At 41.8% G+C, this 18179-nt stretch overlaps 1 protein-coding gene across 6 annotated transcripts in view; it reads right to left on the bottom strand.

The window, feature by feature from the left end:
- igsf9bb (immunoglobulin superfamily, member 9Bb) overlaps positions 1-18179 on the bottom strand; it is a 186446-nt gene that overhangs the window by 9159 nt on the left and 159108 nt on the right. For 4 of the 6 annotated variants that reach the window (XM_029690794.1, XM_029690795.1, XM_029690798.1 and 1 more), the window contains 4 exons: positions 11748-11832; positions 7950-8114; positions 7752-7797; positions 3508-3594 (listed from right to left, as the gene is read on the bottom strand). In XM_029690794.1, the coding sequence (XP_029546654.1) occupies positions 3508-3594; positions 7752-7797; positions 7950-8114; positions 11748-11832 (383 nt within the window). The remainder of the gene's footprint in view (positions 1-3507; positions 3595-7751; positions 7798-7949; positions 8115-11747; positions 11833-18179) is intronic. The other 2 variants (XM_029690796.1, XM_029690797.1) reach the window with 1 other exon arrangement.

The raw sequence follows: 18179 nt of genomic DNA, 5'->3' as shown, positions 1-18179 counted from the left end.
AATGCAAGGCTGAGGCTTTTTAGTATTTCACTAAGGCTTAGCTGTGCTTGTAATGGCTGCGGTGGCAATGGAGGGGCTGAGTTTCCAAGGCAACTGACAGTCGATGACCCGTATTGAAAAACAATGACGTTCTCGCTCTCTGCTACGTATGGAAAGCTGCAGAAGGCACCGTCTGTCGTGGTGCAGGCTCTTTAAGTATAGTGCGTGACATAGGCAAACACATCTGCCTCCACTGGACACAGTGCACACCTACATTCAAGACACTTCCAGCTAAATATTCAATATCTACTACTCATGTGGTTCATAATATCTAAAACTATATCAACAAGTTCAATACATAGAAAATAGCTATTAGAAGCAGTGCTATCTATACACATCGTTCAGTCTAGATAGAACTCGTCACAGCTATAAAATGTTATACTGTGTGCTGGCTTGTTTATTTGTTTCTATAAAAATCACTTTTGAATACAGTATTTGGCATTTGCTGAACGTGACATTTTTCATGGTAAGATTTTCACCGCTCAAATTATTATGAGACAAAGATGAATTAACACTGGTTATAGAATGAATTTTAGCAGTAAAGCAGATGAGGACAATACATGCATGTAAAAGTGACAACCTCATGAGGGTTCTCTTGATCATCTCTGGTTTGAATACAACGCTGTAAAATTACAGGTGCTTACGAATAAAACATTATACCTCTAGTATGTTACTGTATGTTCTGTACTGTGCAATGAGCTTGTATACAGTACCACGAGCACCATTTGGCACCATCACTGTGTGCTTACTATTACACATACACTACTAAACTTAACGTTAAATACTCTACTTTTCAAGGAATCTAACAGAATCGCTGAGAGTAAAACAGCAAAGCATAGAAAAGAGGGAAACTTTTCTGCAAGGATGTGACAACGTAACTGCCAGGAGAAAATCAGGTGTGCAGGGGTGGGGTCGTCTCAAAGAGATTCAGGGGCTGCTTGGCTGCAAACAATCTGGAAGGACACAAGGTACATTCAGCGAAGACTTGTTGTGACATTCCAACCTGAGGGAGATTTCTACAGTATGTTGTCCGTTCTGCCTCAGAAACAGTTATCGTTAATGACAACAAAGGAACAGTGAAAAAACTTGCTTGTCTGAAGACAAACTAGTGAGACCACAGCGAAATGACCTGGGATTAAATATTTATGTTAGAACTGACATACACTAAGTGTACAAAACATTAGGAACACCTGTTCTGTCCATGACATAATGACCAGGTGAAAGCTAAGATCCCTTATTGATGTATCTTGTTAAATCCACTTCAATCAGTGTAGATGAAGGGGAGGAGACACGTTAAAGAAGGGTTTTTAAGCCTTGAGACAGTTGAGACATGGATTGGGTATGTGCGCCATTCAGAGGGTGGTTGATTTAAGATTTAAGTCCCTTTGAACAGGGTATGGTAGTCGGTGCCAGGTGCACCGGTTTGTGTCAAGAACTGCAACACTGCTGGGTTTTTCACACTCAACAGTTTCCCGTGTGTATCAACTACTCAAAAGACATCCAGCCAACTTGACACAACCGTGGGAAGCATTGGAGTCAACATGGGCCAGCATCCCTGTGGAATGCTTTTGACACCTTGTAGAGTCAATCCCCCGACGAATCGAGGCTGTTCTCAGGGCAAAAGGGGGGATGCAAATCAATATTAGGAAGCTGTTCTTAATGTTTTGTACACTCAGTGTATAACCACTATGCATTGTGTGACTACGTACTACTGACAGCCACATGAACATTTCCAAAAGTCTAAAATGTATGCTGTAAAAAATAATAATTTATGTACTTTGGTAACACTACTGAAAACATGCATGTTTGTTATAAGCATGTATGAACCTTTGTCTTATAATACGCTTATAATATGTCTAGATATGAAAGAAATTCAGGACATTTTCTCAAAAGTGATTGAAAATGGCTGTTATTTAGTAAGGATGATAATTAGAGTAATTATGACAAGGTAATAATGGGGCCATACATTCTTATGACAAGTCCTATGATGCATTATAACAGCATAATGCATTACACCTGCACGGTTTAAGTAAATTGTTACCGGTACTGAATGATGACATTTTTATGGAAACATATTTGCTATGTTTAAAGCCACAATCTGTAACTTTCATTCCCAGTCAAAAGTGTTGTCCCTGCATTTGTTTGTAAACTGTGTGGGTGGGTCTTGGCAAATGTAACTGCCACAGAGTTATTTGAATTATGTGTTAAAACTGTGGTTTAGGAGCCGGACAGCCCAGACTTCAAATAACTCTGGGAGTAATTTGCAGTTTTGACAGGGAAAGAAGGTTACAGATAATGGGGCAGTAATAACACATTGTCATAATTACTGAATAACTGTCAGCTTCTCTTGAATATCGATCTCGCCGATGTTATCAATAAATGTTAGATGTTATCAACAAACCAAATCAATTGCTTTCCAGTTGTTGTACACCAGACCGGTTCCCTTTGTATAGCCATGCCATATGGTGACTTCCAAATACATCCCAGACTTAAAATGCCATTGATCCACCTGTGCTAGGATTTAAACAGGTCAGGCTGGTAGCATGGCGAGCCGGGCTATTCCCGGTGCATGGCACAGGAGGGCAGTTAGCAGTGGGGCGTGAGAAGAAGCAGCAGCAGCCCGACCAATGAACCCCACAAGATGGGAAGAGAGAGAGGAGGATTCTGGGTATGTACGCCCAGTGGAAACCTTTAATGGGACGAGGTTGACTGTCAACTCAAATTATAGGCAAAATGGGATTTTGGATCATTCTCAACACTGGAGTGGTTTCATCTTACATGTTCAGCATGGCGGTCAACATCGGGGGCAATTTTGACCATCTCTGGAAAACTGAATACATTGCCTCCTGTGCAATGTCGAGTCAGGCACTTTTATTACTATTTATATTGACTGTAGGTACACCACATACCGTGTCTTATATGTCAATTAGAGGTTGGAGCAGTCTGATCGCAAGTCAGGTGCCTTTTTTTCCCCTGAATCTGAAAATCCTTGTCAGTCCCGGCTAATATCATGCTACGTTTGTGCACACCTCAGGGGACACCATTAATCGTTCTGGTAAAAAATTGCTATTTGATCAATTTCAGGAAAAATTCAGAGATATCGGGATCTAGGGCTTTCATTCCAATTTGAATGTATTTAAATTCAGCGAAACAGGTTTCTCAAAGAAGGGCACTTTGTACCCGACAATGCGGTACACATGTCACCCCCAGCTGGACACCTAAGACTATGTCATCTCTGGAGACTATAGAGCACTATGACCCCAGGTAGGTTGCATAGTGCATATCTTTTTACAGCTGTAACTTTTCAATCATTTTGCATCTCCTGTGAGTGGACCGCGAGGGTGCTTAGGGCCCCAATTGCTCGAACCGGCGTGTGACCGTGCCCAGCACATGAAGCATGCGGCCAAGCCAGCCAGCAGCATACTGACTGAGGGGCAGGCTGAACAAGGTGCAGGTAGCCACACTCACTGAGGGCTGGAGGGTGGGGGCCGGTAGCTGCTGGCGTCTTGCCCCTCGCAGTAGGGCTCTATGCCGGGCAAGGGGCTAAGAGGAGTCCTGCGGTGGGAAAAACAACAGAGACGGGAAGAGAAGGAAGAGAAAGAGGGGAGAAGAGGGAGGAGGAGGAATGCTGTCAATGAGGCTCCAGAGCTTCCACATGTCCAAACACAGAAAGAGAGAGAGAGAGAAGAAAGAGGAGGGAAAGAGAGAAAGAGAAACAGGGAGGGACAGAGGGTGTGAGAGAGTCCAAAATAAAAGGCTGGAGAGAAAGATGGAGAGAGATACAAAGACAAAGAAAGGTGGAGAAAGAGAGTCAGAGAAACAGGGGCATGAGGAAGATACTAAGAAAAGGAAGGAGAACGATGGCGAGAAGCTGAGTCAGAGAAACAGAAGTAGAAAGCAAAAGGGTGTAAGCAAGACAGAGAGAAATATAGAGCAAGAGCCAGAAACAAACAGAGGGGAAAAGAGAAGACAGGGAAGGAGCGAGAGATACAAGAAGAGATTTGGCCGGTGCACGTCTGACAAGTTCTCCATTTATTAGGCACAGTCATACAGCGTACAATTAGAAACCCACACATGACAGGAAGAAATACTGAGTACTGTGGAAGTCATGCATTTCAGAGGGAACGGGGGTATCCCTACCCTCTGTCTGGCTTTGGTAGCAGCACATGCACACCTTTGTTCCTATGACTTCTGGGAGACATTCCCCTTTTGTACTTTCAACCCTAAACCTATCGGCAGTTACTTACTAGTTCATATTGGTGGGATGGAGAGTAAGCAAAATAGTATATTTAACTGATTAAGAGCAAGTGGAAAGGATACAGCTGTTACGTTAAAATCAGCATGGTGTGTACATGTAACTGCTGACACAATTTACTAGTTAGTAGTAGGAGTTAGTTTAGTAATTGATTTAACTGTAGAACAGACACATACGATAAAGTGGTACCAAAACCATATCAGCAATTACTTAGTTGCATGTCTTAGCACCTATGCTCTATTCTTAGAGTCAGAAAAGGTTAACATCACTTTTAGTGCAACACCGTTGGGAGGCTCTGTCATTGAAGTACGTTCTATTGCTCTAACGTGATATGTAGTGAGCTGGAGTGCAATTGGCTTGGGTCAACATTTACAGAAACCAATAATGACAGCTTGGCCTCCATGTAAAATGTGGTATTGGATAAAAATACCACACTGAAAACAATACATTAAGCATTGATGTTTTTGTACTTCTGTTCTCTAATTGCTGTGACTATGTTCAAGTCTTACATGGTTCAACGGTGACAAAAGAGATTTGGAGGATAACGTTCAAGTGCATAACCATAGTCAGTCAATGCAAACTCCTTCACTTTATTGACAAGTGGTTGGAAGGTATGCAATGTTGTTGATGATGAGTACTGCATATTGCAAAACTAATAGGATCATCCAATACAAGAGAGTGCTGCTGCTTGACACGGTGTGTAAACCATTAAAAGCCATATCCAAAAGTCATCAAAGGTTGCAGTTATTAGAACTGGGGGAAGAAAACAGACAAAAAAGAGGGGTTAATTAAATAATAAATCATTCAAGAATAAGAGATAAAAAAAAATTATGAATTAGGCTCAGTCAGCAGTTTGGTCTGTTGTTCTTTTGAAGTGTTGGGAAAAGTTGAAAAAACTCTCCATGATAACATTGATAAGTAAACTGTTTTAGTTTACCATGGTAAACTGCTGAGCAGAGTAAAGTTAGTGCCTGCCACAGAAGCATGGGTAGTAAAGCCAGGTGCAGAAGCATGAGGGAGGCCCCTGGGTCCAAATGAAAATAGCCAGCTAGGAAACATCATTCACAGCATGCATGTTTTTTACCATGGTAAACTTCAATTGGATTTGTTTACAGCTCAAGTTCCTGCCAGCGCCAAAAAAGTATTCTCGACAAAGATCAAAGAACAACATCGCTGTCAGGGTAGAAAAGAGGAATAATGAAAAAGTCAGGGAATTCTCCTCCGGATATTTTTGTCTACTGAGAAGACAAATCAACACACGGCAGGTCGAAATCATCCTTGCCGTAGTTGTGCCTTTAATACTGCATCATGGGAAAGGGGGAGAGGAGGAGGGGTTAGCTCCATGTGTAAGCGCAACATTCACCATACGGTAAATGTGCACCTGTACACATGATGCGGCGCGTTTCGCCACTGGTGCCGCACATCAGGCAAAAAATATATCAAGACCTTCCCCCCGGGGGCACGTTGCCATAGAAACTCACATGTACCAGCTGTACTTTGCCAGTGAGCCACTTTTCAACCGCAGCCTTTCAGCCACAGCCTCTGCTAACCTATAGTCATCGACAAAGTGAGCATAGAGGAGATAGGGGACAGAACAGAACATAGTCCTGGCTGAATACTTACGTTCCGGGGTGAAGTTTCCTGTTGGTACAGATCTAGCATCAACTTCCCCTTCCCCAATCCTAACTTTAACCATTGGTGGGGTAAATGCAAAACTGACCCAAGATCAGTGTCTACGGGAAATTTCACCCTAAACCAATTCTAACACATAGAGAGAGTGAGAGAGGGATTTAACCCCTTTCAGTATCTGAAGCTGGTCTCTGATCATAGCTTTCACAGGAGGTCATATTTTATCCATGGACTTCAGATATGGATTTGCTATACCATGTTAGCTCTTGTGTGTCCCCTAGTGGTCTGATTTATCATTGCACAACATCTAGGGTGGATTATACAAAATAGCCTAAAACTGGTTTGATGTTGCTAAAACGTTGGACTTTATACCCTATTGCCCTTTTCACACTACTACTGAGCCGAGCCATGTCAACCCGAGCCATGCTCTACTGGGCTTGCCTGGTTACACACCCACCATAGTTGCTGAACCTGTGCTGGATAGGCCAAGCCAGGACAGTACCGTTCGGGTTGGCACTTTAGTGAGAAAATGGTCAAAAGGAGCCCTAAGACGAGGGCTAAAGACAGACATCGGAATCAAGTGGAAGCTTTTGGGAAAATAACAGGCTATGGTGACAAATCGAATACCTACCTTTGTTTTTACCTCTCAAATGACACTCAAAACAACATAACTTTACAGACATAAAATATGATCTTCTCCTAAAATGTGGTGGTCCATCGTGTTGCAATGTTTGTACCGTCACACCAGGAGATCAACAACACATGCTCTGTAAAAACAGTGAGTGGAGCAAAACAGATATAGATTGGAGCTCTATGGTGCTCGTTCAGTCCTCAAAGCCCAGAGAAGGAATGAGTGTGAGAAAGAGAGAGAATCTGTGTGGCAATTAAGATGCTATTTTAATGAGGCCACATGAGCCAAATGAGACCTTGAGAGAACTGAGCAAGAACCATTTCTCCAATCCAATATTCTGTCAGATATCTGAAGCACCACCCTCAAATAATGATCAAATGTTCTGCATTTCATGTGAGGGATTTTTTTTATTGATGTGTCCATGTAGGGTTGTTTTGTTTTGCTACTAAAAGACTTGGCCTGTGTCTCACATGGCACCACATTCCCTTTATAGTGCATTACTTTTGACCAGAGCCCCCATATGACTCTGGTTAAAAGTAATGCACTATATTGGGAATAGGGTGTCATTTCGGTCGCACACAAAGACTTGGTAGTCAATGTTTGTGAACACGGTCATGAAAACCTTTCTGTGACCCAGGAGTATTGATCGTTCAATCCAACTGTAATTAGGAAAACAAGGTCAATAACGATGGATTTAAGTTTCTGGGCCGTGACATACGCACGCTTGTGTACAAGCTCAACTCTACTAGTTACTAGTCTATTAAAATTACATTATAGAAAACAGGTAGATTAATATGTTTTCTCCAGGGTCTGCAACATTTATTTTCATTTGGTCAATTTTGTTAGAATACGAGTTTTAGTTTTCAATATCATACTGAAATTTTACTGTACACGATAAATATCTCAGATTAAAATTGAGAATGTGTTGGTTCAAAATTTGACTGATAAAGACCAAGTATTGGCTTTGCTGAGATGAACTATGGGTAATAGCTAGTTAAACAGTGACAGCCCCCTGTCCATCAATATTTGGCCAATCGCTGGCCAGTAATTGGTGGTCATTCCAATAGGCTTTCTCTATTTGATGGGTGTGTCTGTCAGAAGCATTAAATTGTGATGCAGTGCACCCTAGCCTTGATTTGCATCATTTGCAGCGAAGGAGGGAAAAAACTAAAAGCATTGTTGGCTTGGGTTACTTACGGAGTTTCCATGCTTTTTCTGCAGTGTGTTATCGAGAGAGGGGGGTCTGAAAAAGAGGTGGGGGACACACAAAATAAGACATCCTTAATGTATCAATGCCATCAATGTCAGTTCAATGAGATGTCGATAGAGAGCTATCAAATCATGCTCGTGTGTCCGTCTGTGAATCCATGTGTGTGTCTATACTGTGTGTCTCACCTCTCCTCCTCTTGAGCTTGCGTCGGCGCTGTTTGTTGACGAAGCACGCTGCCAGTGTGCTGAAGAGGACGGCGGCCGCCAGAAAACAGACCGTGGCCACGATGCCAGCCACCACCGGCCGCGTCAGTCCCCCCTCATCTACCATCTCCGGGGGAGGGAAGAAGTCTGAGGCAGAGGAGGGGGGCGAGTGAGAGAGATATGGGGGGAGACATGAAATTACTTGTCTGCCAGTAGACTGTAGGCTTGGACAGAGGTGTTTGACTCAAAACAATACTGTGACCGATATCAACACACAATAATAAGTATATAGGTATGTTAGAAAACAAATATTTCCAGGCTAGCCTTTAAACCTGCATTATTGTGAGCAAAAAACATTACATTATGTGCAAATTACTCAAGTAACTCTACATAGCCTTTGAACTTGGCTTGTAGCTGATTACGAAAGGGAGGGCCTGACATCTCCAGGGCAGGTCGTATCTGGCAGGCTACTGCCAGTCATCACACTAACTGTGTGTGTTCTGTGTTTGCGTATGTGTGTGTCCCTGGCAGGCCCCTGCCAATCACCACAGCAACTGGCTGTCCAATTCACTTGATTCTGCGATTCATCATTTATGGCCCTATAGCGATCGATACACCCAAACACACTTAATGGAAATGGATTTGGAAACTCTGCTGGATTGATGCAGCTCCCCATAGGACCTGACTGAGTCAAGGGAATGCATTCCAAAACTCATGAGTCAATTCCTTTCCTCATTTCCTTTCCTTATCTACTTTCTTTTCGTGAACAGAGACTCGAGAGGACTCGATAGAGGATATGTTCCCACCCTCCTCATTTTATCTTGGGGAGAATTTTACTTTTTTTCTATATCATTGTATTTCCCTACTGTATTTATTTATTTATTTTGCTCCTTTGCACCCCATTATTTCTATTTCTACTTCGCACTTTCTTCTACTACAAATCTACCATTCCAGTGTTTTACTTGCTATATTGTATTTACTTTGCCACCATGACCTTTTTTGCCTTTACCTCCCTTATCTCACCTCATTTGCTCACATTGTATATAGACTTATTTTTCTACTGTATTATTGACTGTATGTTTGTTTTACTCCATGAGTAACTCTGTGTTGTTATATGTTGTCGAACTGTTTTGCTTTATCTTGGCCAGGTCGCAAATGTAAATGAGAACTTGTTCTCAACTTGCCTACCTGGTTAAATAAAGGTGAAATAAATAAATAAAATAAATACATTTGAAATAACATCCTTCAGCATGACTACGAACCAATATACACAGGCAGTTAGGAAAGCAAAGGCTAGCTTCTTCAAACAGAAATTTGCATCCTGTAGCACAAACTCCTAAAAGTTCTAGGACACTAAAGTCCATGGAGAATAAGAGCACCTCATCCCAGCTGCCCACTGCACTGAGGCTAGGAAACACTGTCACCACTGATAAATCCGCGATAATTGAGAATTTCAATAAGCATTTTTCTACGGCTGGCCATGCTTTCCACCCCTCACAGCAACATGCCCAAGCCTCCCCCATTTCTCCTTCACCCAAATCCAGACAGCTGATGTTCTGAAAGAGCTACAAAATCTAGAACCCTACAAATCAGCCAGGCTAGACAATCTGGACCCTCTCTTTCAAAATGTATCCGCCAAAATTGTTGCAAACCCTATTACTAGCCTGTTCAACCGCTCTTTCGTATCATCTGAGATCCCAAAGATTAGAAAGCTGCCACGGTCATCCCCCTCTTCAAAGGGGGAGACACTCTAGACCCAAACTGCTACAGACCTATATCTATCCTACCCTGCCTATCTAAGGTCTTCGAAAGCCAAGTTAACAAACAGATCACCGACAATTTCGAATCCCACCGTACCTTCTCCGCTATGCAATCTGGTTTCCGAGCTGGTCATGGGTGCACCTCAGCCACGCTCAAGGTCCTAAACAATATCATAACTGCCATCGACAGGAGACAATACTGTGCAGCTGTATTCATCGACCTGGCCAAGGCTTTCGACTCTGTCAATCACCACATTCTTATCGACAGATTCAACAGCCTTGATTTCTCAAATGACTGCCTCGCCTGGTTCACCAACTACTTCTCAGACAGAGTTCGGTGTGTCAAATCGGAGGGCCTGTTGTCCGGACCTCTGGCAGTCTCTATGGGGGTGCCACAGGGTTCAAGCCTTGGGCTGACTCTTTTCTATGTATACATCAATGATGTCGCTCTTGCTGCTGGTGATTCTCTGATCCACCTCTACGCAGACGACACGATTCTGTATACCTCTGGCCCTTCTTTGGACACTGTGTTAACTAACCTCCAGACGAGCTTCAATGCCACACAACTCTCCTTCCGTGGCCTCCAACTGCTCTTAAATGCAAGTAAAACTAAATGCATGATCTTTAACCGATCGCTGCCCGCAATCTAGAATCGGCTTCCTATTTCGCAACAAAGCATCCTTCACTCATGCTGCCAAACATACCCTCGTAAAACTTACTATCCTACCAATCCTTGACTTCGGCGATGTCATTTACAAAATAGCCTCCAACACTCTACTTGGCAAATTGGATGCAGTCTATCACAGTGCCATTCATTTTGTCACCACTGCGACCTGTATGCTCTCGTTGACTGGCCCTCGCTTCATATTCGTCGCCAAACCCACTGGCTCCAGGTCATCTATAAGTCTTTGCTAGGTAAAGCCCCGCCTTATCTCAGCTCACTTTTCACCATAGCAGCACCCACCTGTACCAGGCGCTCCAGCAGGTATATTTCACTGGTCACCCCCAAAGCCAATTCCTCTTTCGGCCGCCTTTCCTTCCAGTTCTCTGCTGCCAATTACTGGAACGAACTGCAAAAATCACTGAAGCTGGAGACTCATATCTCCCTCACTAACTTTAAGCACCAGCTGTCAAAGCAGCTCACAGATCGCTGCACCTGTTTATAGCCCATCTGTAAATAGCCCATCCAACTACCTCATCCCATACTGTTATTTATTTTATTTATTTTGCTCCTTTGCACCCCAGTATCTCCACTTGCACACTCATCTTCTGCACATCTATCACTCCAGTGTTTAATTGCTATATTGTAATTATTTCGCCACTATGGGCTATTTATTGCCTTACCTCCCTTATCCTACCTCATTTGCACACACTGTATATAGACTTTTCTATTGTATTATTGACTGTACGTTTGTTTATTCCATGTGTAACTCTGTGTTGTTTGTGTCGCACTGCTTTGCTTTATCTTGGCCAGGTCACAGTTGTAAATGAGAACTTGTTCTCAACTAGCCTACCTGGTTAAATAAAGGTGACATCTTTTTTTTAAATGACTGTCCAAATACTGTTTAAAACAATCTGATGCTGTAGTGCAACTACTTCATCAGGAGGGGGCAGCAAAGTACTTCCAATATTAGGAAGTAAGCTCTCGTGAATTTTTTGCTGCTCTCGTGAATTCTGGTGATGCCTTCACAGTTGCTCACAGTCCCAATCTCTGGTCCCAGATGTGTTTGTGCTGTGTTGACACATAAGGGTTGGCAAGACAGTTCTGGGACCAGACTAGAAGTATGCCTGCATTGGGCAATACTGATTTATATTTAAGTAATTTTTTTAAACATGATGGACCCTTAAAATTATTTCTGATTTGCTTTGTTTTGTTTTAAAGCTTTACAAGTCTGCCATATCAACATTTTAGTCTGCAACTTGCCCCATGCCTGTGTCTCTCTCATTTTAGACATGTTCTGTGTGATGAAGGGGTGTCCATAGACTTGTATGTGTATGCAGAGGTGTGTTGTTCACTCACCTGTACTGGATACTCCAACTGTGTTACTGGGCTCGCTGACCAGCTCCTCCATGACCGCCATGACCCGGAACTCATACCATGCCTCCTAAGACAGAGAGTCACACCTGTCATTATGGGGTATTGTGTGTAGATTGATGAGAGGGAAAAAACAACTGAATACATTTTAGAATAAGGCTGTAACCCAACAAAAAGTGGAAAAAGTCAAGGGGTCTGAATACTTTCCGAAGGCACTGTAAATTACAGAGTAAAAAGGAAGCCTGTACAGAATAAAAATATTACAAAACATGCATCCTGTTTGCAATAAGGTACTAAAGTAATACTGCAAAAAATGTGGCAAATAAATTACATTTTTGTCCTGAATACAAAGTGTTATGTTTTGGGAAGATTCAACATAACACATCACTGAGTACCACTTCATATTTTCAAGCATGGTGGTGGCTGCATCATGTTATGAGCATGCTTGACATCGGCAAGGACTAAGGAGTTCTTTTTTTAAATGAAAGAAACAGAACAGAGCTAAGCACAGACAAAATCCTAGAGGTTCAGTCTGCTTTCCACCAGACACTGGAAGACAAATTCACCTTTCAACAGGACAATTACCTAAAACACAAGGCCAAATATACACAGGAGTTATTACCAAAACGTCATTGAATGTTCCAGAGGGGCCTAGTCACACTTTTGACTTAAAATCGGCTTGAAAATCTACGGCAAGACTTGAAAATGACTGTCTAGCAAAGATCAACAACCAACTTGACAGAGCTTGAAGAATTCTTTAAAGAATAATGGGCAAATATTGTACAATCCAGGTGTGCAAAGTACTTAGAGACTTACCCAGAAATATTCACAGCTGTAATCGCTGGCAAATATTATTCTAACATTCAAACTCAGGGGGTTTTAATACTTATCTAATCATGATGTGTTTTATTTTCCATAAATGAAAAAATTATACTCGTTCGATATTTTATTCCACATTGACATTCAAGTATTTTGTGTAGATCGTTGACAAAAAAATTCCCTTGAAAGACCTTTGCTTGAAAATGTTGAAAAAGCGGCAATAGTACTGTTTGTCCATCTTGAGACGCTGTAGCCAGTATGCATTTCCTCAAAATAGTCAGAATGAATCTAAGCTAACTCAAGAAGTATGTCATTAATTTATGTTTTTGAAGAGGAGATCTAAGTCACACAATTTTATATCTAACAAAGATGTTTGGTGCAGTATTTCTCAAATATTTTATTTGCATGAAAACAAGTTGTCTATCGTTGAATGACAACAAACACTTAATTGAAGAATCTCTATGACGAAGGGGCTTAGACTTTGGCTCCGAACTTCGGCTTGCCTTGAGAAAAAATGTTGTGTACACGAACAGACGAAAAAACCCTTGCAGAAGACCAAAACGAACAAAAACATTACAACATTTTGTCATAATATACAGTACCAGTCAAAAGTTTGGACACATCTACTCATTCAAGGGTTTTTCTTTTTTTTTATACTATTTTGTACATTGTAGAACAATAGTGAAGACATCAAAATTATTAAACAACACATATGGAATCATGTAGAAACCAAAAAAGTGTTAAATCAAAATAGATTTTATATTTTAGATTCTTCAAAGTAGCCACCTTGATGACAGTTTTGCACACTCTTGGCATTCTTTCAACCAGCTTTACCCGGAAGGCTTTTCCAACAGTCTTGAAGGAGTTCCCACATATGCTGAGCACTTGTTGGCTGCTTTTCCTTCATTCTGCGGTCCAACTCATCCCAAACCATCTCAATTGGGTTAAGGTTGGGTGATTGTGGAGGCCAGGTCATCTGATACGGCACTCCATCACTCTCCTTCTTGGTAAAATAGCCCTTACACAGCCTGGAGGTGTATTGGGTTATTGTCCTGTTGAAAAACAAATGATAGTCCCACTAAGCGCAAACCAGATGGGATGGCGTATTGCTGCAGATGCAGTGGTAGCCATGCTGGTTAAGTGTGCCTTGAATTCTAAATAAATCACTGACAGTGTCACCAGCAAAGCACCCCCACACCATCACACCTCCTCCTCCATGCATCACGGTGGGAACCACACATGCGGAGATCATTCCTTCACCTACTCTGCGTCTCACAAAAACATGGCGGTTTGAACCAAAAATCTCAAATTTGGACTCATCAGACCAAAGAACAGATTTCCACCGGTCTAATGTCCATTGCTCGTGTTTCTTGGCCCAAGCAAGTCTCTTCTTCTTATTGGTGTCCTTTTGAAGTGGTTTCTTTGCTGCAATTCGACCATGAAAGCCTGATTCACGTAGTCTCCTCTGAACATTTGATGTTGAGATGTGTCTGTTACTTGAGCTCTGTGAAGCATTTATTTGGGCTGCAATCTGAGGCTGGTAACTCTAATGAACATATCCTCTGCAGCAGAGGTAACTCTGGGTCTTCCTTTCCTGTGGCAGTGCTCATGAGAGCCAGTTTCATCATAGCGCTTGATGGTTTTTGCGACTGCACTTGAAGAAACATTCAAAGTTCTTGAAATTTTCCGGACTGACTGACCTTCATGTAATGATGGACTGTTGTTTCTCTTTGCTTATTTGAGCTGTTCTTGCCAAAATATGGACTTGGTCTTTTACCAAATAGGGCTATCTTCTGTATACCACCCCTACCTTGTCACAACACAACTGATTGGCTCAAACACATTTAAGAAGGAAAGAAATTCCACAAATTAACTTTTAACAAGGCACACCTGTTAATTTAAATGCATTCCAGGTGACTACCTCATGAGGCTGGTTGAGATAATGCCAAGAGTGTGCAAAGCTGTCATCAAGGCAAATTGTGGCTATTTGAAGATTCTCAAATATAAAATATATTTTGATTTAACACTTTTTTGGATACTACATGATTACATATGTTATTTCATAGTTATGATGTCTTCACTATTATTCTACAATGTAGAAAATAGTACAAATAAAGAAAAACCCTGGAATGAGTAGGTGTGTCCAAACTTTTGACTGGTACTGTATGCACGAACAGTTCCGTAGGGAAAGCATGCGGACTCAGCAACACAACAAAATGTGGGAAAAGTCAAGGGGTGTGAGTAGGGCTGAAAAGTGACTGGTAGCGGTGATATATAAATGCTTATGGTAATATACTAATGGTGATATATGCATGTAAACAGGAGTTTTTGTGACCAGTATCTGAAAAATAGATAGATACTAATGTCAATGGAAATCAGTAATCAATTAACAGCAGCATGGTGGCAGAAATAAATATAATCAATAATCAGGACGACCACTGTCGTGTCGTCAGCAAACTTGATGATGGAGTTGGAGTCGTGCTCGGCCTCACAGTTGTGAGTGAACAGAGAGTAAAGGTGGGGGCTAAGCACACACCCCTGGGAGCCCCCTAGTTGAGGGTTAACGTGGTGGAGGTGTTGTTGACTACTCTTACCATCTGGGGTTGGCCTATCAGGAAGTCTAGGATCCAGTTGCAGAGCTGGGTGTTCAGTCCAATGGTCCCGAGATTGGTGACGAGCTTGAAGGATACTACGGTGTTGAACGCTGAGCTATAGTCGATAAACAGCATCCTCACATAGATATGACTATTTTCTAGGTGGGAGAGGGCAGTATTGAGTGCATCATCTGTGGATCAAATTGGAGTGGGTTGTCTGGGAGGATGGAGTTGATGTGTGCCATGACTAGGGTTGCAAAATTCCCTGGTCTTCCCTAAATCCCAGTTGGAAGATTCCCAGAATCAGTAGGGAATAAGCAGGAAATCCAGAATCCTCCAAACAGGATTTCAGGAAAACCAGGGAATTTATTGAAAGTTCACATAATTTTGCAACCCTAGCCATGACCAGCCTTTCAAAGCACTTCATTATTACAGATGCAAGTGCTAGGATGGCAGAATGCTTTAGAGATTTTGGGAATAGGAATGATGGTAGTCACTTTGAAATGTGGGGATTACAGACTGGGACAAGGAGAGGATGAAAATGTCAGTGAAGACCCCTGCCAGCTGGTCTGCACAAGCCCTGAGGACACGCCCTGGAATAATGTCTGGCCCTGCGGCCTTACGAGTATTTACCCGTTTAAAAACCTTACATCAGCTTAGGAAAAAGAGATCACCCAGAGAGATCATCCGAATCAGCGGGGGCCCTCAAGAAGGGCTCTGTGTTGTTTTCGTCGAAGTGTGCATAAAAGGCATGGAGTTCGACTGGTAGAGAGGTGTCATTGGGCAGATCACAGCTAGGGATTCCTTGTAGTCCTTATTGTACTGTAGCCTCTGCCACGTGGGTTGAGTGCCAGAGCCAGTATAATAGGATTCCACCTTGTTCCAATATTGTCCTTTTACCTGTTTGATGGCTCTGTTGTGGTCGTAGCGGGACTTCTTTACGCGTTTGTGTCCTCAGCCATAGCCTCGGGGTTGGCTGTGATAGCCCTGTGAGCAGTAGCTCTGTCCTTCTTAAGCTCTGTCCTTCTTAAGCTTAGTGTACACGTCATGTTAATCCAGGTCTTTTGATTGAGGAAGCAGCAAACCTTCATTGTGGGGACAACGTCAGTGATGCATCTAAATGTATTCTGATAAATTCTAAATACATTCGATTTAATTACCACAAAAATTCCACGAAAACAATAGAATGACAAAGTAAATAAATATGTACGCTATAGCAGCCTATAGGTAGATAAAAGGTGGTTTCTTCCTTGTCTTCGCGTTAGTAAACTCGCTACAATGTAGTAATGTTACAGTGTACAGTCAGAAAGCAGTTTAGCACTTACACAGGCGGGGCCCAGTGGCAATAAATGAGTAAAACCAAAAGCATACCTTGTATTGGAAGAGTTCCAGTGTTGTGTTGGATAGTCATAGCATAGCATCCCTCTGGTTGAGCAGGGTGTTTCAGTAGCCTAAACTAGCTGCATTTCCTAGCTAAGTCAGTGAAACTGAAAAAAATGACCACCTTTCTCTCTCGCTCTCTCTCTCTCTTGCTTTTCTTTCATTCTGGAAGAAATGTATTCGTTCAAAACGGTTCAACTATTGTATTATTACTACAAATAGAAGATTATCACTTCTTACAATGGTGCATGTTTAGTAAAGTTAGATCAGAGCGGGATCAATGTCTGTCTTGCAAGATCACATAATGATTCATTAGTATTTTACATAACAGAACTGAAAATAATAGCATATACTATAGCATAGTAGGACAATAATGTTACACCAAAAACACCTCCTCAGTCATTTCTTATCTGAAGCTGAATAGTAAAACAATTACCTCATTAAACTCAGCGCGCGCCACCAGGCAGGATATATGTTTTGATTGAAACAAAATAAGCCTACAAGAAAGGCTATTAGTTTGTTAACACCATCTGCTTTAATTCGCATTCAAGAAGATCTAAATGCATATCCTCATGAAACTGATTTAGGTCACATGATTGGCTTGCAGATACAGTTTGACCTTTCACAGGTAAAACGTGAAGAATTATCATTCACGATTGACAGCGATGACGGCCTATTCTGAGATTAAGTATGCCTAACTTGGTGTTTGAGGATATTCAAAATATAGCATTTCCTTGAGAATATGTGTGGGCATTAGGCAGACGTCGCAATTGGATGATGCATTTTATGCATAGGCCTATTGTACAATGATAGTCAATACGCTAGATCTGTCAGTAGGCTACAAACTTTGAGAAATGATGGTGCTCCATTACATCAAAAACATTGCACTACGCCACTGCGTGTCTTGGTGATGCTGAAATTAAAATCACTGGCAACAAGAAAAGCAGCCTACTGGTGCATGGCTTTCTGCTTATTTATAGCCTCGTACAGTTTGTTAAGTGCCATCTTGTTGTTGTTGTTGTTGTCCTGAGGTGGAATATATACAGCACTCACAATAACAGCTGAAAACTCTCTCTGGCAGTAGAAGGGTCTGCATTTGACCATCAGGTATTCCAATATGGGTAAACAATTAGGTAGAGACTTCCGAGTCTGCACACCATTTGCTGTTGATGAAGAGACAAACTCCTCCCCTTCTGGAGTTCTCTGAATCCGATGTCCTGTCCGCTCGGTAAATAGAGAGTCCATCGAGTTGGATAGCCATGAGGGTATCTTGTCCGAAAGGCAACATTTCAGGAAACAGAGAATATTGCAGTAACGATAGTCCCTTTGATAGTTAGTAACTGACGATCTGATGTTCAAACGTTATTGTTGATCATAGGAAATGATAGCGGATACATTTCATGCAATAAAATATAGATAAATGCTTTTAAAGAAGTGTGTGTACAACATCTGTTTCAAGTTGTACACTGTCATTCATGTAACACTTCTTACAGTCAATAAAAACTATTGTTCACAAAAAAGAAATCAAAGTTTGTTCGTTTTAGGAGGAAAACCACAAGGAAATCGACCTGTCAAAGTGGACAAGAAAACGTGTCACATCTCTAACAGTATGTTACTGAAGAAG

Source organism: Salmo trutta, chromosome 15, assembly GCF_901001165.1.
Source record: "Salmo trutta chromosome 15, fSalTru1.1, whole genome shotgun sequence".
Lineage (NCBI taxonomy): Eukaryota > Metazoa > Chordata > Actinopteri > Salmoniformes > Salmonidae > Salmo > Salmo trutta.
This window is presented reverse-complemented; position numbering and strand designations above follow the sequence as displayed.